Source organism: Diabrotica undecimpunctata, chromosome 6, assembly GCF_040954645.1.
Source record: "Diabrotica undecimpunctata isolate CICGRU chromosome 6, icDiaUnde3, whole genome shotgun sequence".
NCBI classification, from domain to species: domain Eukaryota; kingdom Metazoa; phylum Arthropoda; class Insecta; order Coleoptera; family Chrysomelidae; genus Diabrotica; species Diabrotica undecimpunctata.
In genome coordinates, this window is record NC_092808.1 from 10,269,767 (window position 1) to 10,294,597 (window position 24,831).

The 24,831-nt window shown below is 34.2% G+C and overlaps 1 protein-coding gene across 2 annotated transcripts in view; it reads left to right on the plus strand.

The window, feature by feature from the left end:
* Nplp1 (Neuropeptide-like precursor 1) overlaps window positions 1-16,526 on the plus strand; it is a 134,493-nt gene extending 117,967 nt beyond the window's left edge. The window contains exons 6-7 of one of the 2 annotated variants that reach the window (XM_072534191.1): window positions 4,235-4,409; window positions 15,930-16,526. In XM_072534191.1, the coding sequence (XP_072390292.1) occupies window positions 4,235-4,409; window positions 15,930-16,083 (329 nt within the window). In that variant the 3' untranslated portion in view covers window positions 16,084-16,526. The remainder of the gene's footprint in view (window positions 1-4,234; window positions 4,410-15,929) is intronic. The other variant, XM_072534192.1, reaches the window with a different exon arrangement.
* The last annotated feature ends 8,305 nt before the right edge of the window (window positions 16,527-24,831 follow it).

Here is a 24,831-nt window from a genome sequence, read left to right on the forward strand (position 1 = left end):
AAAACATGTTAGGATGTTTTCTCTTACTGAAAACTCTTCAAGCCAAAAGGATCGATAGGCCGTGCTTTCGCAGTCCCTATGCATTCTGAACATCAGGATCAAGCCAGCTTTTGCCCTTTTGCTCCACGCGAGGTTTCTGTCCTCGCTGAGCTGGCCTTAGGACACCTGCGTTATTCTTTTACAGATGTATCGCCCCAATCAAACTCCCCGCCTGGCAGTGTCCTCAAATTGAATCAGGCTGGAGGTAAGTTGACGCTCGAAATGAAGCACACGAACGTTAGCCGGGTATCCGAAAGGCAAGCCTCATCGGAACCACGAAACCGACGAACGGCACAACGCAACGGAACGTCACTCCATGCCGTTGGCTCAAGAATACCGTGCCAGTCGCCGCCATGTGAGCGAACGACGCACGCGTTTCGTCTTACCAAGTAAGTAAAGAAACGATGAACAAAATGTCCCAGCTAGAAAAACGCTCCTTGATAGACCCATTGGTCAGAGAAGAAGAGGAAGACCCACAACAAGGTTCCTCGATAAAGACATGAGAAATATGGAAATACGTGCTTGGTGGAGAAAGGAGATGGATAGGGACGACTGCAGAGAAAATCGTGAGGAGGGTTGTAAAGCCAGAATGATGATGATTGTGGATTTTGGTGGACGCTCATTTGCCGTTATTTACACCATCTGTAAAATTTCTGCAGCTCTCTCAGAAAGTCGTAAAAACGCGATTTCTTTATACGCAATTTGTTAAAAATGATCTTATTTGCCACCAGTAATATATGAAAATTACGGTAATCAAATGTGAGAAATGACATGAGACAAGAATGGAAAAAGAATGAATCTTTGGTTATTTTTGGTGGAAGAAAGTGGAGCCTTCGCCATTTTTGAAAACTTATTTCAGACAAAATTAAAAAGGACGCAAGAAACTTCTTTTTTTTTTGTTATTCGGTATATTTAAATTTTAAAATTATAAAGAAGGATTAGAGTCAATAATAACATGTTCTGTTATGGTTCACTGTGTTCCCATCCAGAGATGTCCATGTTCCCTTATGGATGTTTTTTCGCTGGAAGCATTTTTATAATAACCGTATATTTAGAGAAGTTGCTAGGTCTATTAATCTAATGCTATTATTTTTAGATATTTTATGAAGACTGTGATTTCCTATGGTTAGTAGGCATTGCTGTTCTTTTTCTGTTGTTTCATTTTGGCACTCTGGTCAACATAAATAATTTTGATATCATTCTTTGAGCATGTATGATATGCAGTTTCGAATTCTTCATAAAACGTTTCTTGACATTGTCGTCCTTTTTTTTCGCAGGAGCACGTAAATTTAGAAAGCTATAATTTACAAAATTCCTTTTAATCTCAGGATACATATTCTCTCACATGTTATTGTAGACTCGAGACACCAATCGAATATAATAAACGTCCGCACCAGAAGAGGGGCAAATGCGGATTCTGATCACTACCTGGTCGAAAGTAGGGTAAGGGCTAGAATTTCAAACATCAAAAAGGAAAGAGGCTCTAAACATGAACGATACAAGGTAGAAAGACTCAAAGAAACAAACAAAAATAAAGAGTATAAAGAAAAGATAAACAACAAACTAGAAAACAGAATAACACATGAAAACCTAAATAAAGAGTGGGAAGAATGCAGAGACATCATAAAAGAGGCAGCTAAAGAAGTACTAGGCATAAAAGGTAGAGAAAGAAAAACAAGAACGAATGACTGGTTTGACGAAGAATGTCAGATCACCACAGACAAAAAAAAACAGAGCATATTTACTGATGCAACAGGGGCACAGAACCCGACAAGCAGAGGAAGAATATAAACGACTACGCAAAGAAGAAAAAAAAACTCACCGAAGAAAAAAGAGAGAATATATGAACAAAGAACTTCAAGAACTACAAGAACTAAGTAAATCAACAGAGACAAGAAAATTTTATCAGAGACTAAACAAAAGCAGAAAAGACTTCAAACCGAGAACAACGATGTGTAGAGATAAGGAAGGTAATATATTGACAGAACAGCAAGAGATACTAAGTAGATGGACAGAACATTTTACGGAAAAGTTTGAAGGAGATCGGAGAGAGACGACCCCTGACATATCATTAGACCAAGCAGACAACAGAGAAAAGACTCCACCAACAATAGCCGAGATTAGAGCAGCAGTAGAAAAATTAAAGAACAATAAAGCACCGGGATCGGATCAAATAGCATCGGAGTTACTAAAGGAAGGAGGAGACGCACTACAAAAAACAATACATGAATTGATAACAAAGATATGGTCGAATAAACAGCTACCAACGGAGTGGAATAGCGGTATTATTGTACCACTACATAAAAAAGGAAATCAGTTAGAATGTGGAAACTACCGTGGAATCACGCTGCTGAATGCAGCATACAAAATAATGTCCAATGTCATTTATGAAAGACTTAGACCACACGCTGAAAAAATAGTTGGCAAATACCAAAGTGGCTTCTGTAGACAGAAGTCAACAATAGACCAGATATTTGTTCTGCGACAGATCCTCGAAAAAACAAGTGAATATAAGATCGACACCCATCATCTCTTCATAGACTTTGAAAGCGCATATGACAATATAAACCGAGAATTCTTAATAAAAGCAATGAAAGAATTTAATATACCAACACAACTAATAGAACTGATAAAAGAATCTCTAAAAGTAGAAAGTAGAATCCGGATACAAAATGAATTAACGGAAACAATAGATGTGAAAAAGGGACTACGCCAGGGAGACGCTCTATCGTGCATCTTATTCAACATCGTGCTCGAGAAAATACTGAGGGACACAACAGTCAATACACGAGGAACAATCATTAATAAAAGCGTGCAAATACTAGCATTTGCAGATGATGTTGACATAATCGCAAGATCAAGAAGAGAAATGATAGAGGCATACAACCAAATAGAACGAGCTGCACAAAATAGTGGTCTTAAAATCAATCAGACCAAAACAAAATATATGCAGGTAAGAAAAAACGCAGAAATAAGGCAGCCACAAAATATAACAATAGGAGAATACAACATAGAGGAGGTAAAAAACTTTATATACTTGGGATCCCTAGTCACGTCTGATAATAACGTTACGGAGGAAGTGAAGAGGCGAATATTTATTGCAAATAAATGTTACCATGGCCTAATTAGACACCTAAGATCAGATAACGTCGCAAGAAAGACAAAATGCCAAATATGTAAAACCCTAATAAGACCGGTACTCACATATGGCTCAGAAACCTGGACACTTACTAAAAGAGAGGAAACGTTGTTAGCCACCTTCGAAAGAAAAATCTTGCGACACATATATAAGGGCACAAAAGAAAACGGAATATGGCGAAGATGATACAACTCTGAACTATACAAAATATACCAGGATCCGGATATTATAACATTCATCAAAATAGGACGGCTGCGTTGGATAGGACATGTAGAAAGAATGGAAGAAGGCGAAATACCAAACAAAATATTCAAACAGATGCCAGTAGGAAAAAGAACAAGAGGAAGACCGAAACTGAGATACTTAGAACAAATAGAAAATGATATAACAACCTTAAAAATAAAAAACTGGAGAAAAAAAGCACGAAACAGATCGGAATGGAGAAGAATCCTAGAACAGGCCAAGACCCAAAAAGGGTTGTCGAGCCAGTGATGATGATGATGACATATTCTCTACTGTACATTCAATACTGAATACAGCTAAACTTCAAAATGTGGACGTCAATTAATCTTAACTCGAGATTTATAAAGGATCTAAATTCATCATAAAACGTAAAAAATCATTACATAACCAAAAATAATAAAATTGACATGCTTACCTATATAATTCAAAAAAGTTATATCGTCAATAAAATAAAATGAAAAAAATAATAAACTTAAAAAATATTTTTATTTGTTTATTCAAAAAAAAATAAAAAAGACATACTTACTGACATCAACAATACTTGTATAAGATTGATGTGGTGATTCTTGTTGTAATAGTTAGTATTACAAAATAAAATCCTTCTATTTAATTTTGTCCTTTTCTACTGTGGATGCATGTACCAGTATAAGATTTCATATCGTGTGTTTAGTTTTAAGTTATATTGCCATCATAAGCTATATGTAACCCTTAAGTATAAAGTTATTACGTAAGTTATTTATTAGATTAAAATTATTTATAATAAAAAAGGTTTTGGTAATAATTCTTCCGAAAATTTAACAATTTTTTTATTAGGGTCGGTAGCAAAATCCGGATGGTTTCGTCCATCGTCATCGATAAGCTCAAAATACATGACTCCCGAAAAACGACACATAGGTGCTTTAGCACGGTTAGGTTGGCTTCCGTCTTTTCGTCATATTAGAAGGTTTAACAGATCCGGACGATCTACGTCATCAGACGATACTTGCAGGTTTTTATATTGAAATGCTTGTTGTATAGTAGTTATAGTATGTTGTAAAATAGTAGTAGATGTTAGTAGTTCGTAGTAGTTTTAAAATAGTTTAAAAACAAATCATTTTATCATAAAAGTATATATTAGAAAATGTTTTGATATTAGTTTAATGTTTTTTTATCTTGGAATTGGATGTTCTCAGTTCTTTTAATATTGTCCTTTCTTCTTATATCATCCTTTTATATCCTTTTAAGTCCTTCTACTATATTTGTTAACATTACCTTTATTTTTTATTTTCTTAACTATTGTCCAAAGTTTTCCATATTGCATTGTAATTTCCATTTCATATTGTAACTTTTTAAATAATTATATAAATTTATCTTCGAATGAATGTTTTATTTATTTCTAATTTCTTTATATGTCTAAGAACTTTATTAGAAAATTATTTTTCCATTTTGGTTTTCTGCTAATTTAACGAGGATCCCCACTTTGTAGTAAACGATAGCAGAGTTGTTGTTCTTCTCACTGCACTAAATCCGGGGAGGAATTTTGCTGATTTAAAAATATGTCTCCACGTGCCAATGGCCCATCATTAGTTCCTTTGCTTGTTCAATATTTATAGCACGTAAATCTGCTGCAATATTATCTCTTCATCACATCCTTGGTTCGCCAGCGATTAATCTCCTTCCGGATTCTCTCCGTTCCATGGGGCTTTGTTGTTTTTTAATTTCCAGTTAGCTCTTGATACTTCACTGAAGAATATTTTACTATGAGTTCCGCCGTAAGATACATATATTCCTTTTTGGCTTTATTTACTTGCACATTTAGCAGCTCGTCAAAGTATTATTTCTAGGTCTCTATCGCTCTACGGTAACCCGTATTGAGGTAACCTGTCTCATTCTTTATGATAATTTCAACTCTTGGTTTTAGGCTATTTTTTATATTTTTTACTTACCAAAACAAATACAGTTGTCTCTTTATAATCCGACAGGTATGGGATCAAAGGGGTGTCGAATTACCAAAAGTGTCCGGATTACCGAAAGTGATCAAGTATATATTAGGCATTGTTTTGCTAGCAGTAGCCTACAATATTCTTAAATTTTATGAGAAAAGTGCTACCCAGATTAGTATTCAAATTAAACACCCATTTTGGCTAACTAAAACATGTTTATTGAAAGAAATATGGAAGCTAATAAATTTAATGTACATACAGTGTGTAAATAATAACTTATAAACATTTAAAGTACTAATAACTAAATGCCGCAACTAAGGTAGATTATTTAGGACGTATAAATACATATGTACTATGCTCAAACTTTAAAGAAATCTTTGATTGTCTTTTGCTTTTTCTTGTTTAGACAGTCTGACATTGCTTATTCTTGTATCTCCTTTAAAATCAAAATGTTTTTAAAGTCATTTGCTCTCTCCTCGCAAATTTTGACTGTGAAAAATGTTTCATTATGTGCTTCCTGTGTTATGTGTTCATCAGATTCTGTCATTTCTTTAATTATTTCTTCATCTGTTAAAGTCAACATTAAGATTGTCTTCTAAAATCCACTCTTGTTAAGTTTCTCTTGGTTCTGATCAATTAGTCATATCGTTGCAAATTTGAAGAACCTTATCTAATACAACTTGCATAGGCTGGTCATTGGATTCTTTGTTAACTTCCATTGGAAGAAATGGGTTGTTGGGCAAAATATTCTTCCACGATTTAATCAATGTAGTAGGCTTGACTTGCTGCCAGGCAAACGTAGCATTGATAGTCGCATCTTTGATGTTAAACTTTTTCAAAATTGAAGTGATATCAGCATTATATTGACGTACAATATCCACAAGGAGTTGTTTCTTGTAGTGTGCCTTGAGAGTTTTAATAACGTTTTGATCTATGGTCTGAATCAATGCAGTAGTATTTTTCGGTAAGTACATTAACTCGATATATCCATCGGCAGTTTCGATTTTTAATTCGTCCTTATCAGGATGTCCTGGAGGATTGTCTAACAAGAGGAGGGCTTTCACTGGCAGTTTCTTTTTTCTTAACTCATTTTTAACTTGTGGGATAAAGCTGTGCTTATACCAATTCAGAAAAACTTCTTTTGTCATCCAGGTCCGGCTTTTCCACATGTACGTAATTGGTAGCTTCTCAATTTTGAAAGCACGAGGTTTTTTGGACTTACCCACAATTAGCAATTTGAATTTGTGGGATCCTGATACATTCGCGCATAGCATGAGATTGAGACGTTCTTTCTGACGTTTTTTACCAAAAACTTTTTTTCGTCTTGGGTGACAGATGTCTTTATTGAAAGTTGCTACCAGTTTAGACCGGTTTCATCAGCGTTATAAAGTCGTTCAGGAATTAGTTCTAATTAGGTGATCTTTTGCTCAAATTCTAAATAAATCCAGATATCTCAAACTCTGCACTCAACTTCAATCCACTCATCTGAAAAAATCATATACCGTACATTTGTTAAAGTTTTCGAACCAACCTTGACTAGCACAAAAATCAGTTTTCTTTGTTAATTCGTGATTCGTGAAAAACTGAGCTTTATTTTTTAAAGTGTCCTAAATACGAGCTTGACTGCTTCGTTGTTTCTTAAATGAGGTGTGCAAAGCTTTTTTAAAATCAGAAAATTTATTCATTTTAAGGGTTTTTGGTCCTTATAATCATTCTCAACAGATTTCATAAATTTTTCGATTTTGTCTTTGTTTTTCATAATTTCGTACACTGTAGCTCGTCCAATATCATAGAATCTAGATATCACAGTCGGGGTTTCACCACACTCGCATCTCTTAATAATATCAAATTTATCTTTTAGAGTCAGCGTTTTGTGCTTTCGTTTTGAACTTGTGCTCGCCATTGAACTGAACTTTCTAAACGAATAAAATAAAAGTTTGGCACTACGCATTATTGTATCTAAAAACCCTATCGAACCGAACTGCTCACGGAAAACACACGAAATGAAGCATTTGATAAAAATGAGATTCATGTCGCGACAGGTTTCAGTACAAGCAGACACGGCGGCGACGACCTTGACGAGAGGTGCGTCGGACTACCGAGCGTGTCAGATTGCAAAACGTCGGAGTTTCAAGGGTGTACTGTACTTTGTTGTTCATTCTAATAACTTCTAATTCTTCGAGAATCTTTTCTTTGTGTGCTAATTACACACATCAGCAAAATTAATGGAACACCCATGTTAGATGTCTCGAATTTCCTAAACCTGTTGTCCAATTTTAGTGATTTATTTAGTATGTTATAGTTATATTATTTAAGAATATCGATGTAATAATATTGTTGCTAGACAGGTCAATGTCATTTTATACCTGGTGTAACTATCATACTGTGTTTTTTCCTTAAAGTTCGGAACACCCTGTGGAATATTCTAGCATATATAAAATATTGAAATTAAAACTTAGTTATAGCCTCAGGCTTTCTTAATATTTTCTCTTTTTATTCATTTGCTTGTGTTTGATAATAAAAAAGTTAGCTACGTTAACAACTAGCCATGTTTTTCTTCAATAAATCCTCATTTTCTGCTTAGTTTTCTGCAAAGTAGGCTATGAGACGTTAACAATTTAATACACACACCGGCAAATTTAAAGGAACAAGTTATTAGTGCAATATTTCTTTATATTTGTATTTTATAGACTATTCGCTCCGTGCGTGACTGACGCGACACCTACCGCCTTCATCTGACAGTTTTGGACCTACCAATTTTCAGGTTAAACATATGACATATGTTTGACATTGTTAAATACAGGCGAAATTGACAATTATTAATAATTAACTTTATAATTATATGTTTTCAGTTTATGTACAAAATAAATGTAGTATTAAAAACTGGGTTTCTCAAAATTCATCATAATATATCTTTTTAACCCCAAACGGAAAAGAAAGGTAAAAATCTAGTACTGGCAAATCAAGTTTTTAACGTGAAAGAGCATATAATTAAAAACAGTAATAGTAAAAGTTATGATATAAAAGCTAAAGTCATCAGGCACTCTGCAGTTAGCTTGAAGCCTTATAAAATATCATTTAAGGTAAATTATCTAAATATTTCCTATTTCAATTGCATAAAAATGAGGTTATGTGATATTTACTTTTTCATATTAATAGCACCGATACATCTTTTTCTTTTCTCTAATTTATATGTAATCTTTGGGAACCTATAAAAACTACACTTACTATTTTTGCTATTATTAGCACAATTAAATACGCAACATGTATTTGCACACATTTTTGATAAAATTTATGGGTAAAAAGATTCCAATTTTGTCATATTTCGCCGCTACGCACGCTGGCATCGTTTCAAGGTACCCCTACCATGGTCACGCACGGAGCGAATATCTACATAGCTTTGAATGCTCCTTGTCACAAGAAAATCTTAAAAGTCAAAATGTCAAATTAATTTGTTTATTTGTATTGTGTTTTACATTTTGCAGTCGTTCTGTCTGTTGATAACAAGTACAAACTTGTATTTAATTGATAAGTTAATTTGTTTGAGTTTGTTGGATGTGATTTTTCTTTTGATTTGTTCTTATCAGTGGTGTTCTTATTGCAAAGAGGAAGTAAAAATGGATGATTTAATACCGACTGATATTGCTAGGGCCGTAACAATGGTCGAAAATGGTCAAACGTACAGGGAAGTTACTGGAATATTTGGTAAATCACCATCAACCATACATCGTTGTGTAAGTCGTAGGAGACAAACCGAGGAGTATGCAAGAAGAAGGGGACAAGGTAGAAAACGTTTAACCACGGTTGTAGATAATCGATTTATAACGTTGCAAACATAACGCAGTAGACGTCAAACGGCAGTTCAAACCAAAAACCTGTTGCAAAATGTTCGTGGAACTACCGTAAGTGAGCGCACAGTAAGAAGAAGACTTAAAGAAGCCGGTCTCAAGTCATATATGCCAATAAAAGCTCCCAGACTCCAGAGACACCATCGTTTAGCACGACTACAATTTGGTCGAGTACATCAAAATTGGAATGATAACCACTGGAGTCAAATTCTCTTTACGGACGAGAGCCGTTTCTGTGTAAATTACATCGACGGTAGAGAAAGATTGTATCGACGCCAAGAAGAACGAAATGCCCCTTTCAGTTTTACTACGACCGTACCTTTTGGTGGAGGTTCAATTATGTTGTGGGGCGGTATATGTTTGGGAGCAAGAACAGAGTTAGTGGTGATTGATGATGGAGCATTAACAGCAGATAGGTATATCAGAGATATTCTCCAAGACCATGTGGTACCTTTTGCACCATATATTGGCGAAAATTTTATTTTAATGCAGGATAATGCGCGCCCACACGTCGCAGGCTGTGTAAGAAATTTCTTATTACAAGTGGGTATAACAACGATGAATTGACCAGCTTGTTCCCCAGACCTGAACCCGATAGAGCATCTGTGGGACATGCTAGGCAGAAAACTAGGGCACGGGTTCCTGCTATTCAAAACAGAGATGAAGTCAGAATTGCTTTGATTGAGGAATGGGAGAGACTGCCTCAACAACTGATCGATAGCGTTATCAGAAGTATGAGAAGACGAATAACTGCATTTGTAAGGGCTCGTGGGGGAAACACACGCTCTTAAAGCCAAAAAAAATGCATAAAAACACCAATTTAAGTTCAAACTGTACAATAAAGTTAATGTGTTTAAAATCCGTATTTTGTTTGAGTCTGACATCTTTGTGTTTTATTTCTTCTTAAACAGGTTTCACATTGTATTACCATTGTAATATAAATTCAAAATACTTCACCAACATTCTTATTATGATAATATCTAAACAATATTAACAATATATAGACTAGAGAGAAAATACTCAGATTTTATGGTTGTTCCTTTAAATATGTCGGTGAAACTAAGCAAAAAAAAAAACTTTTTTATTATTCAACACAATCAGATGAATCAAAAAAGAAAATTTTAAGAAAGCCTGAGTTTTAATTTCAACATTTTATATATGCCAGAATGTTCCACAGGGTGTTCCGAGTTTTAAGGAAAAAACACAGTATGATTGTTACACCCGGTATAAAATGACACTGACCTGTCTAGCAACAATATTATTACATCAATATTCTTAAATAAGATATATAACATACTAAAAAATGACTCAAATCGGACAACAGGTTTAGGAAATTAGAGACATCTAACATGACCCATTGTTCCGGTGTTCCGTTAATTTTGAAGGTGAGTGTATTTTAGCTTTTATGGTCTTTTTAGCATGTACTCTGGAATCCCTGTAGTTTTGTATAATTTCCTCGTTGGGGTGCTGCATTCATCGTTGTCGAGCTTGGTTCCGTAATTTTAAGATAAGTAAACTCTCCAAAGTAAAAAATTCATTGCTGACCAACTTAGCTAGACCTATCGACAGTTTAAATTTAAAATAAATATGAAAAAGATCTTGTTCTGGGTCCAAAGTAACTAAATATCCTATACGAATTTAGCATGATCTATAATCTACTCACAATAATTATTTATTCATAAATACCTTACCTTTAGGGAAAATGTTTGCTATTTAAGTAATTAACAACGGAGCTAAAATATTATATATTTCAATTTAAATACCTGAGCAGACGGAAATTAAAGCAGGTGCAGTATAACGGAATGTTAAACTTTACAATGCCACATAACGTTAGGAATTTAAATTTTGTGCAACTAAAAACTACTCGTGGAGCTAATTATATCATAAAAAAGAGAATGTGGAGGTTTAACAAACAACGAGGTATGCTACAACGAATAATTTACATTTAATTAAACTTTTCTAAAGTTCTTAGAGAAACAGAGCTACATTCATTATTTTTATCACCGTAAATGTATTAAATAAAAATATTAAAGGGAAAACTTTAATTATAAGTATAATAATTAGACATCTGGTGCCAAAAACTAAACAATTTAACATGTTTCCTTACTTTACCAATAAACGTGGAATGTGGTCTGTGGTCCAACCACAGGCACGCGGGCCGCAAATAAAGTTTCAAACGATATTTCTTCTCTAAAAAGCAAAGTTTCTTGTGATATTTTAAAAGTTTCTTCTGATATTTCGAAAGTATCTACGAACATGCTTTCTTAAGAAAATAAAGTCATTTCTGAGATTTCTTCTCTTAGCGATAAAATATCTTCGTTGGAAAAGAAAGTTGCTATTGATATTTCATTTTTTGAAGAAAAGATAAGAAGAAATTAATATAAATGTACAGGAGGTTCGGAAAATACTTGAAAACCTGAAGAACAGAAAAGCAGCAGGTAAAGATGAGATACCAATCGATCAATTACAGAAGAGAAAACAGATGACGAGACGAAATGTAAGTTGGAGCGATGGCCGAGATTTCAAGGGGTTGGAGGTACGAATGCGACTAAAGTTTACTTTGCATTAAACAAGGCGTTTATTCGAAGAAAAGGGATCAGTATTAGCACCAAAATAAAAGTATTTAACAGTGTAATACGTGCAAGTGCTACTATACTGCTCAGAAACTTTATACTGCTCAGAAACTGCTCAGAGACTTTAACTGACAAGACAATATTAAGATACAAGCGTGTGAAATGCAGTGCCTAAGAGCGGTTTTGGAAGTGACGAGAAGCAAACGATTTTATACGCGAAAAATGTAATGTTATATCGGTCTTAGACTAAGTCGAACAAAGACAACTTGCGTAGTTCGGTCAAATAGTCCATATGGATAATAAAATAAAAGTGAAGCAAGTGTGGCAAGCAGTAGTGGACAAAAATGGAAAAAAGCAGACTAATAAGGACGCGGAATAGCGAGATTGAAAAGGCGCTGAAGAGGCGAGGAAACTGCTGAGGGAGCTGAGTCTATTGCCAAGAATCGCGCCATTTGGAGAGGATTTTACTCCAAAACCTCAAATGTATTACGTTCGTAAGAGTAAACAAGGCTTTATGATTGAGTAAGTATAAAAAGGAATTGGAGAAGTTTAATGTTATGGAAAATATGTGAAAGTCTAAAAATGCAGAAGTTATAAAGCAAGATTTTTTAAATCTCTCCTGCGTCGTTTACTGGATAATTCAGTTCAGGTAATTGAGTCAGCCTAAGTTAGGCTATAAAGCTATTGTAAGAAGAAGATGTCTAAATGTGTACCTTTATTGTAAATGTGTAAAAGAAATTTATTTATTTTATCTAGTGTATTCAGATCGTGTCTGATTTTTCATTATCGTTCTGAATACACATTTTAAACAGCCAATAAAAATGTATGCTATTATTCTAATGCAAAACTGTTTATCTTACTTTTATCTCCTTTCAGTTAATTTAAATATTATTAATAATAAACGCCAATATGTCTTTCACTGTTGCATGCATTTAGGTGATATTGTAGGGTAGATTATATGAATGATGGATATTTGATTTGTGTAAGTAAATTATGCACTATGAATGTATCACTGTTAGTAGATCTATCAATAGATTGTTGCAACATATAAGATACCCAGCTTAGAAAATAAATTATTAGTAAAAATTATTTTAAAACAAAATTATGATAATTTTGCTCTTTGAGTTCTTATAATATTCTTACGTTTTATAACCGTAGGATTGGCATTTAGGTGTCTTCTTTACCCACTTCTTTCTTTTTGCTAACGTTTGTTACTAACTTAATCTCCTCTATTAACTTACCTTTCGTTTCTTATATATTTTATTTGATTCAAATATATAGGGTGGCGCACCGAAAACGAAACAGATGCATTTACTGGCAGATGATTCCTTTTTAAAAAAAACGCTTGAACTCGTCGATTTTGTTATCGAGGGGGAAACAAAATTGGCATAAAATCACATTAACATTTGCAGCCCCCTAAGCGGGGGTGGCACCATCCCTAAAATCTTAAATGGAAAGGGGGTCGAATGATCCATCATTTAAAAGGTCTTTCAACTCCCTTTACAATGATGTAAAATTCATGTACTTCAATGCAGGAGTTTTGGAGATTTATTGATTTAAAGTTTAAATACATCATCGTAAGAGGAGATCAATACATAGCAGCAAAGTTGTTAAAAAATAAAGAATGAACTGACCTGTCAGCCGAGTAAATGTTGAAAATGACCACCATTACTTTCCATGCAATAATAAAGATTTTGCTGAAAACGTTGCCGGACATTTTGCAATATTTGAGGAGTAATTTGATGGCACTCATTCATAATTCTTTGTCGTAAATCTTCTAAGGATGTTGGCTGAGTAGCATAGATGTTGCTTTTTAAGTAACCCCACAAAAAGAAATCCAAAGGTGATAAATCTGGCGATCTTGGGGGCCATTCAACGGCACGTCTTCTACCAATCCATTGACCTGGAAAGGTCTGATCTAAATAATGCCGAACTCTTAATGCGTAATGTGGTGGGACACCATCCTGTTGGAACATCAACATATTCTCGACGTATCGACCATCATTCTGATTTTCAATTATATCTGTTAGCGCAGGATCTATGGCATTTTGCAGTAATTCCAAATACATTTCACCAGTCAAATTTCCAGGTAAGAAAAAAGGACCAACCAAATGATCGCCAAAAATGCCAGCCCAAACATTTAACTTTTGTGGCTGCTGTGTGTGTACCTCATGGTAAATTCTGAGATTAGAGTCCGACCAATATCGACATTTATGACGATTTACTTCGCCATTTAAAAAAAAGGAACATTCGTCGGAAAAGCAAATGTTAAATAAAAATTGTTTATCGTTTGTAATTCGTTCACTCATAACTTCACAAAATTCTAATCGCTTATCAAAATCGTCTTCATTAAGTTCTTGTACAAGGTGAATTTTATACGGATGAAAATTATGGGCCTTTAGAATCCGTTGGATAGTACGTCGACTAACACCACACGAAGTTTGCAATTTGCGGGTACTTAATGTAGGATCTACAATAACTTGCCCTAAAACCCCCACTTCTGTTGCTTCGTTCCTTATAGGATTTTCAATATTACGTTTTTTATTGGCGACTGATCCAGTTTCCCGAAATTTAGCTACAAGTTCTAGAACATATTTTCGGTGCACATTATTGTTCTCATGTCGCTCATTAAAAATTTGTGCTGTTCTATTAGCGCACTGATTATTTCCGAAAAATATTTCAATAATTTCAACCCTTTCTGCCGTGGAATATACCATGGTTAATTTATGTATAAAGCAATAAATGATATTTTAACAACAAAGATTGGTCAAATCAATCGCAAGCTAATGTACTATTTCCTATTTAAAATAAGTACGTGGCATTCTCTACTTATCTTTCTTCAAGAAACAACTTTTTTTGTCACAAAGGACACTTCAATTGCTATTTTTATTAATAATTAACCATGGGCGTAGTAAATAAAAGCATTTACTTATCAAGAAAATGCTTTTACTCAAATTTCTTCTGAAAGAAGTACAAACTAATTTGATGTATCTATTAAAGTCTACTTTAAACTTTAAATCAATAAATCTCCAAAACTACTGAATTGAATACATGAATTTTACATCATTATAAAGGGAGTTGAAAGACCTTTCAAATAATGGATCATTCGACCCCCCTTTTCATTTAAGATTTTAGGGATGATGCCACCCCCGCTTAAGGGGCTGCAAATGTTAAAGTGATTTTATGCTAATTTTGTGTCCCCCTCGAAAACAAAATCGACGAGTCCGAGCGTTTTTTCAAAAAAGGAATCATCTGCCAGTAAATGCCTCTGTTTCGTTTTCGGTGCGCCACACTGTATATTTTTGTTGATGATAATCTAGATCAACTTCGGGCGGTTCATTTGTAGTCACACGCTTCTTGCGATGATAAGGTTCATTTGTAACTGTTTTGTATACAGTTGAAAGAGAAATTTCTGTTAAATTAGAAGTTGCTTGAACCAACAGTTTTTAATCGAACCCAAATTTCCTATGTAGATTTTTATACACATTAAAACATACCTGCTGTGTTTCAGCATTTAGATGCATTCGAATCTTCTTTACGGGTACTTTTTTTTCAGGAATTACATTCACACCGACACTGACACTTTTTACAAAATTAGTGTTGTTATTGTACATAATATTTTCAACCACATTCTCCCCCGCACGACACATCGTTTTTTAAAATAATTAAATTACAGCAAACAACACTCTTCACTCTACTAACGAACTGTTTCCCAACTAAAACGCTTCTGGTGTTCTTCGGCACGGGCATCTGGTAGCTTGTAAAAAAGGAGACATCAAACGTCGCAACTATAGATGCATAGATCGTTATTCCACTTACTTCTGTCAACAGCTACTTTCTACCCCGATTTTGTTTCTTGTTAAAACATATTTCTTCCCCACACCCCTTACGTTTAACACATTCCCGCTCTTTTTTTAGTTTTAGAGTTTTAGAATTTTAAATGTACTGAATGCCGAATGCCTGTCTGATTTGGTAGACATTGTTAAACCCATCAAACGTGTTTCACTGAAACTTTAAAACTTTAAATGTGATATGTTGTTCCGTGGCTCGTTTTAATTTACTATAAATCTTATATTTGTGTTAATGGGATAATGATTTTAGTATTACCACCTACTTTATCAAATACTAATGTGTTATATGCTTGTTAATTGTGAAAATCTTTCAGGGAGACTTCCTCAGATGGGGAAACCGAAGTCAACAGTAACTCCGAAGACCCGTCGCTACTACTAGCATCCAACAGACGAATCATCTATCAAACGCCAAGTGAAAATAATTTTGTTAGGAGAGTTTTTTATCATCCTCTAACGACCAAATACTAACAATTTTAACACCAAGTGAATAGTTGATAGACAGAGAAAAAGTTATTATTTTGAATTTAAGTAAATTTGAGAGATACAGTAACAACAGGCTTTCATAATCATCTAAACTGTTTGTAAAACTAAAAAGTTTTTTGATAGTTTTGAAGGATTGTGATCCCAAAATGTATTAAACAAGTATCTTCACTAAAAGGGGTTTGGATCCAAGAGCTATGTAGTTCGTAAGTGGTTATTTATAGATACTCATAAAAATTACACTGAATGGTGATAATTGTGTTTTAAAAATGTCTTCTTTTCAGTTTGTACTTCCAACAGTTTGTGTATACAAAAATAAATAATGCGCGGGAGTTACAAGGTCAAAATAACGGTAACTCTTATTTATAACATCAAACATCCAAACATCCTAAAGCTTCAACTTCGAATTATTTAAACTTTGATCAGATAAAAGGCATATATCGAGCACAGTTTAATTAAATCTTGCCCAAGTACTTTCGATCCCTAGATCATCTTCAGGGGCATTTCGTCAATTGTGGCCTATCCGGCAAGAACAAGATGTCATAAACATATAAATGTACATTACACTACAATACAAATGGACAAACAAACACTTTAAAATAATTTAAGGAAGCCTACATTACTTGAAGAAGCCGGAGACGGAATTTCGTCTCCGGCTTCTTCAAGTAATGTAGGCTTCCTTAAATTATTTTAAAGTGTTTGTTTGTCCATTTGTATTGTAGTGTAATGTACATTTATATGTTTATGACATCTTGTTCTTGCCGGATAGGCCACAATTGACGAAATGCCCCTGAAGATGATCTAGGGATCGAAAGTACTTGGGCAAGATTTAATTAAACTGTGCTCGATATATGCCTTTTATCTGATCAAAGTTCATTTATTCGAGCATTCAACCTTATATTTATTCGAATTATTTGACTTATCATAGAGAAGAGTCAAATAAGTGCTAACAAAATATCTTAAGTTATTACCTGATTGGTATTTTGTTTGATATTTTTGTTTTTTCATTGGTGTTTACCTAAGTAACGGATTTATCTGTCGATTAAATGACACGTAATTAAAACGAAGTTTTAAAAATTTTTGATTTTGAAAAACTTAAAAATTTTACCGTAGTCGATTTTATAATACTTCAGTTGACTTTGACTTTTTCCCTTAAAATTAGAATCCAAGAACAAAGCCATCACACCAATCCCTTATATTTCTTAGACAAGAATGTTTTTTTTTTCTATCAGGTCCTCATTCTTGTGCTAGGTAAGATATTTTACAATGTTTTACCGTATTTAACAATTGTCTTTTTTCTCAAAACTTCATCATTTATTAGGTGAGCAGTCCACGGAATACGCCTCGGCCGACTAAAGGTCTACAGCTCGAAGACTTTGATCCTATTCAAAGTCTTTATTTTAAGTGACTAAGTTTCGATTCCATACAGCATAATAGGCTACACATAACATTTGAGAAGACATGTTCTGGTACTTAATGGTAAATGATTATGAAGGAGAAGATTCTAAATTTTAAAAATTGTTGTTTTGCTATGAGCTATGCGCCCTTTTACTTCTTTATTACACTCCTCACTCCTCATAGTCTAAATAAAATAGTCATGAAAATTCACTCACAATGTCATTGTGAAAAATTAGTTAATCTTAGTCTCTTCTCAACTACTTCAATGAAAAGTAAATGCATGTCTCTCTGCTCCTACTGCTTTTTGGTTCAGGAATTTCCTGTGCTTTCATTAAATCCCGCCAAGTTGTACTGTGCTAAAATAAATAAAAACCAGTAGTTTTCTTACATATAGATTTTTACAAAGATTTCTCCTTGCTTAAGTTTTAACGCCCTGTCCTTGTTTTAACGCTGTATGACGGCTTCATGTGACTAGTCATTGCACATATATAGAAGATATCTATGGTATGCCATTTTCTTCCACCATTTCGCATTTTCAACGCAATGGTTCATTCATCTTACCTCTATGTATTCCTTAGTAGACAACTTTTGGTTAACATCTCTGATTCTAGTCTACTATAAGACCCATTAAACTAACATATCAGATGCTAATGCTTTTCTTTATGTGGGTTTGCCGCCGTAAGGCTCTACTTCTTACTAAATCTTTCTTGGTGCTGCAAAATGCTGAGCCTTAAAAAAAATTTCATTGCTTTGCTTTGCTGCAATTGAACACTGGTGATAGACACCAGACACCGGTGACGAACATTCTATTAAATGAACAACGTTATTTATACCTCTTTTATGCGCGGCGTCTCTTTAAGGTGTGGGCTTCCTAGATAGTAAGAGCAGACGCCAGTTTGCGATTGCAGTTGCGTTTGTTGTGGGGAGATGAATAGACGAATGACTTGCCAAAAAGCAGTAGTCAGTCAGTGTGTGTATTGTTTTGTTACGTTTTGTGGTGGGTGGTGGTGTTGGTGTTGAGGAAAGTTGATAGCCATGCCATGTTGTTTTGAGTGGTACCTTTCGCGAGTTACCAGCTATACTATAGGAACGGATCTTTTCGATTGAGCATTTTGGCATGTAAATTGTTACCATCTACGATATCTTATTGGCGTCGCTTCTAGGATGTTGAAGTATTCATCAGGAAGTTCGTTTCCAACCAAGCTGAGGAGTTTGGCCGGGAGGAAGAGAACTTTCTTAATGTGGTGCCTGGTGAGTATGTGTCCTAAGCGGTGGCAAGAAGTTTTTAGAACTTCCTTTGCTCTGATGTTGGAGGAGCACCCTATGGTGCAAAGGACGTATCTCTTGCCGAAATTCAGTGGATTCTGCTCTCAATAGTTGGTATGTTCGCCAGTTGGTGGATAAGTGCCTACGGAAAATCAGCACGCCTTCTCATGATCTTTCTCAAGAGCTTACGTTCAGTGGCCATAATGGCATTCATTTGGCGGTTGTTCAGTAAGGAAAAAAGAACGGCCCTGTACTCAATAATTGGTCTGATGTAGTTTTTGTAGATGTGGAGGAGAGTCTTGCTCTGTGTTCTCCAACATTTACCCTTCTTCTCATTGTGTTTAAAGTGAGATAATAATAGAGTGAGTAAGTTTAGTCTCTCAATTGAGGTTTCTCTAAAAGTGAACGCCCAAGTAGTTGACTGATCTCTAGAACGGGAGTCTAAAACCGTAGAGCTCTATCAGGTTGCACTTGTCTTCGAATCGGGAGGTTTCCGGATATCTGAAGAGGATGACTTGTGTCTTGGTTGGGCTGAGAGTGACTCTCCATTTGTTGCTCCATTTGACGACTTTGTCGTCAAATGTTGGCCTTGAGACCTACTGAATACAGTCTTCTCCAGTCTCTTCGTTTGAAAGGTACTTATATGTAACTTATATGTATATTAAACATTTTGACTAATCTTAATATTTCGTATAGCGCTATCTATGTTCATCATCATCATCATCTTGGTGCTACAGCCCTTAGAGGGCCTCGACCTTCTCAAGCTTTCTACGCCATTCTATCCTGTCCCTCTCTTGCATTTTCCAGTTGCCGACTCCGATATTCTCGGCATCTTGTGTTGCCCCGTCCATCCACCTCAGCTTTGGTCTACCCCGTCTTCTCTTCTCCCCGTCGCTATCTATGTTGTACTAGAATAAATATGATGGAAAATGGAAGATCTCTTAGATGTACAGTTTGGTTATGTTCAATATTTTTAATATTAATAGCCTAAACACAATCTTTAGCAATACCAAATGCTGTTACAATTTTTAAAATGTATTTTTTGTTGTTCAAGATAAACATAAATTTTGAGTACCTATTAATAACATTTCGAGAGCACATATGAATTTAAAATAGAATTTTAAAGTAAGGTGAAGATCACACATAGTAAGTAAAACTTTTTCAGGTCCATCCATAAATGAAACTTTAGAATAGTGAAAGAAATAATATAAACACTAATTAAAGAAAGATATTCATCAAAATAGGATCATCCGATGGCGTAACATTACTTTGTTTTGTTAAATCCACTGCTACTGCTAATAAAAGCGCTTGGATTCAATCCCTTTTCTAGTCTCACGTGGTATTGTCATTAACTCCCCTAACTTTTGTTCGCCATTTTCCAGAATTTTTTGTTAATTCTGGCACTCGGTCTTTATCTTACATTTTTGATTTGAACTTATTTTATTACCGGATATTATCACTATCTAAGAAGAACAATAATTTAAGATATAGGTACACAAAAATTCATTATAATGCTTTTTAGAATCAAGCAGATTTTATGACTCCTTGTAAATTCCTTAAAAACTTGCTAAACGAAAAATATAAAACACTTTAAAGAATATTCATTTTACTTAGGAATGGTCTTTCAAATCTTTGAATTGATAAGGATACTGATTTTAAAAAGCAGTGCAAGGAAGAAAATCAAAATAAAATTTAAAAAAAACTAGTAAGTCTACTGATAAAATGTGACAAAATTTCGAACACAAACTTTGAATAAAAGAGAATATAAATATAAAATAGGTAGTTAAAAACCGCAAGTTAATTTGCTCTCTTGAAACGACTTCTTCTTCTTCTTCTTACCTTGATTATTCCATGGCCTTTTATTCTGTGGTATTCACCCAAGTTTTTTCATTTTACTATTCTTTTGTGATTAGTGTAATAGTGATTGTAGTAGATGCTTGTAGATATTATTATTTGTGTTATGATTTTGGTTTGTTGAATGTTTAATTTGTTTTAAAGGACGACACATTCGTACAACTTTAAAACCATGACAATAAAGACGAATGGAACAAACTTTTAGGAAAAATACACCAAATACCAAATGTAGATATAATACATTACAAGTAATAGTCATCGACAAAACAGAAGGATACACTAAAAAATTAAAGAAAACAAAATACAGGCATACAAAATTTTAGATAGCGTTACCTAGAAGCTACTGGAAAAAACAGTACTAGCGTTTGGCTTGAACTATGACCATCATCACATAAAAAACAATCTGTGGTTATATCATCACTTTCTGGAGACTTATTCTTTTTGTTTTTACTTTACTATATTTTGTATGCCTTTATTGAAGAATGTTCTAATAATAGTGTATTGCTTATTAGGTGCCTTTTTTGATCTTCTGCTGTGATGGAAAGTAATTCTTCAAAGTTTTTAACCCATATATTTACAATATTTTCTTCTGTGTCGACTGACGTAAGTGTACATTTTAAAACTTCTATAATAATATTAAAATCATAAATTTTAACGATACACTGTTACCTCAGATATTATCATAATACGACCATCCAGCAATTATGACGATTTTGTAGCAATTATATACAAGATATGTCAGCTTATTTTATAAATTATACGTACATATCAAATATCTTGAGATAAACCTTCAAAAATAAGTTCAAATCAAATTAATTTTAACGAAATTATCTAAAAACATATCTACAACCCTATCATATCAAAAAATATCTATCAACTATCACTTCCATTGCATGAGATACGAAAAAACTTTGCCAACGGGAATCACTAGCGTCTTTCCTTTTGGCAACTATGGCAATTTTGTATTTCTTGTAGATGTCTGAATCTCCGAGATCAATTACTCCAATCAAGAATATCATCATCATACATATAAGCGCTAAATAATTATAGTACTAGTTTAAGGCCAATTTATATATTTTATTCCGTATCAAAATGTAGGTCTTATAAGATGAAAATTTAAAATGTGGGCTGGATATACAGAGTGTTTCATAAAGAATGTGTTGGATTTTACTTACAGTCTCTCTTGTGCTATGCGACGCAAGCAGCAGTTGCAAGCGACGTGCTGTGCACTCGTCAAATGGTACCTTTACTTATACTTACAAGCGATCTGCATTATGTGCCCCCGCAAGGAATCGCATGCGCCTGCTGCATCGAATACATATCATGGAACAATGAACACTGTACCATGATATGTAGGTGTTCATTGTACCATGAATACAATGATATCAGTGCTGTGCAGCGGCTGCATACGTCCAATTCACAAATAATTTCTGAGAGGTTAAAGCTCTACAATCCAGCACATAATGATTATAGATCTTAAATAAACTATATAGTGTAAATCTTCTACTCCCTTTACATAAATTTTATGAGATGAGGCCGTTATTTGCAAAACTTGCTCTTTGCTCGAAAGTCATTTTTTGAGAAATGGAAAAAAATGATTAACGGCCGAGTAGTGTTTAGCTCACAACGTAAAGAATTTTATTAATGTTGCTTAAAGTTTTTAGTAATAAAGTTTCTAGCCTAAAATATTTACATATTTTTAGAAGAAAAAAAATGTTTATTGCAAACAACCAGTTTTGCAAATAAATATATAAAATAATAATAAACCGTATTTAGTTCAATAAAAAACATAAGGGATTTATTCATGAAAATAAAACTTAAGATTTTTAGTCATATAAAAAAAATGTTTAAACGAAAAGAAAATCAAAAGAGGTCTCAATCAACGGTTTCTTCTGGTGAGGTAGAATCTGTCTTCTAAGTGTTCGTTGTAAAAATTTAGTTCAGAAAAGCTTCTCCAATTTTCTCCACTTCTCCATAGTGTTTGGAAAGGAGACTATTAATAGTCCCTGAATCCCCCTTTTATTCTTTTCCCAGTTGTAATTTCTTAGGAGCCATTGAAGAAAGAGAAAAAAATTTCTTACAAACGCTTTTAGCTTTTTCGACGTCATTTCGGCAATTGGGTTCACCTTGGACTAGAACATTGTTGCCTTTTTTGTAAAAAATAAGCCGCATTTCCACGATAACAGGCATGTTTTTAATGTGTTTTTCTATAAGGCCGAAAATACGATCAGGCGGAATAAAGGAATGACCGACGATCGGAAAAATTAATTCAATTTGGTCAATATGATTCGGCGATTCTTCTAGAAGCCAATAAGCCAACATTGCCATAATATTCTAATTTTTATTTTGTCCTGCGCAATCATCAGCGAACAAACGTACTGTTTCAAAATTAAAATTCTTTAGAGCATGTTGCAAAGCTGACGCTATTGTTTTAGAATCTTTTCGAGGGTCAGTTTCTGGCCACACGTAAAAAAACACATTTTTTGGTCTTAGTTTATCGGTAGAAGTTCCAGCAACAACTGTAAAATTATTATAGTTTATTTGCTGGTACGAAAAGTAAGTTGTGTTGGTTTTTGAATTTTTAAGGAGTTTGAAGAAAGCCTTTGCTATTATTATATGAACACGATGCTCAGTGGCTAACTTTTGCCGAACAACTAAAGAGGTTGTTACTTTCAACTGCTCCTTTGTTCTCAAGCAAGTGGAGCATGGTCAGTCAGCGATGTTGTAGTTAACATTCACATGCTTTCGAAAATAACTAAGCTTCACATGCATAGACTGAGGCACTCTTCGAAGATAATGGTCGAAAAGTTTCTTAAAATTCAAGTCACATGGCAAGTAGACCCTCACGCTTGTCTTGCTTGTATAGTAATAAGACTCTGTACATGTTATGGATTCTATACATTTTTTGATGCAGTTTTTTTTTCATCAGTTTTTGGACCCACTTTATTGCCACCTCTACATTCCCTTCATAGCTCCCAGGTGATAACAAAATGTCTTACAGTTCTTTGTATGCGGTCCTTGTTAAATTTGTTATTCCTACAAAAGACTTGGCACATACTCTAATCATCTTATTCTCACTCAAACGTACATGGTATTTTATCGAAACACTCACATCGTGAGTGTGGTACAATAATACGGCAATCCGGGTCGTCCGTTATAACTACAAGTTGGAAGGGCTGGCAGTACTTTTGGTGTATTTCTGTAACAATACAACACTTTTAATAAACTTTTCTGTAGCCCTACCCAACGTTAAAATGTGAAAAACAAGTGAAACCGCACAAAAAAATCAAACGATTGTCGCAGAAGACTAAAATCGTAAATTTTAATAAGGCACTTACCTAGCAAGTTTATACACATTCCTTTTATGTGTTTCTGATTGAAGAACTGAAGAACTTTTTTGCATCCTTTTCCCTGTGGACTGGGTTTAACAAAACAACCATTTTCACTTACTAACTCCATGAAAATAAAAAAACTGTTCCTAATTCGCCAAAATACAACTGTTTAATCGCTTGAATAATTATAAACTACTGAAAATTTGTTTCTTCAACACAGCTGTTGTATTAGCGTGTTCGTCACGTGAACCAACCAAATTTCATTGGTGGTAGAACAAACAGCGAGTTTTGCAGGTAAACATTCAAAGCAAAGAGCGAGTTCTGCAAGCAACTGTAATTTTCTCGACATCATTTGTATGCTAAAGAACGAGTTTTGGGAAATTCTGATTATATCATTCCATTCCTATTTAAAATTGAAATTCGAATTTTTTGCCGATTAGCGAATTTTGCAAATAATGGCCTCATTTATTCTTTTTGAAGTTGTCTAGCATCATTTTTAAAATGTTCTCCTTCAATTTTTGTTCTCTTAATATATGAAGATAAACCTGCCTCTATTATTATAAAATTCCTACTGTTCCGTTCAATATCAACTGTTCTATCGCGTATATACGTCTAAATGCACAAGAGAGACTGCCTAATGCCTAACTAGTGCGTTAGTCGCTTGCGACTGCTGCTTGCGTCAAATGCAAGCAACAGTCGCATAAAAAATACTGCACCTTTATATAGCAGAAAATTTCTAGTGATTAGTAACCACATATGAATCTCTTGAATAGTGAAATTGTTATATCTTTACATATTCACACCTTTACTTAAACAGTATTAAAAAGTATAGTATACTTGTATCAAATTTGCATGTTTCATAATGTTTAACTGATTTACATGTTCT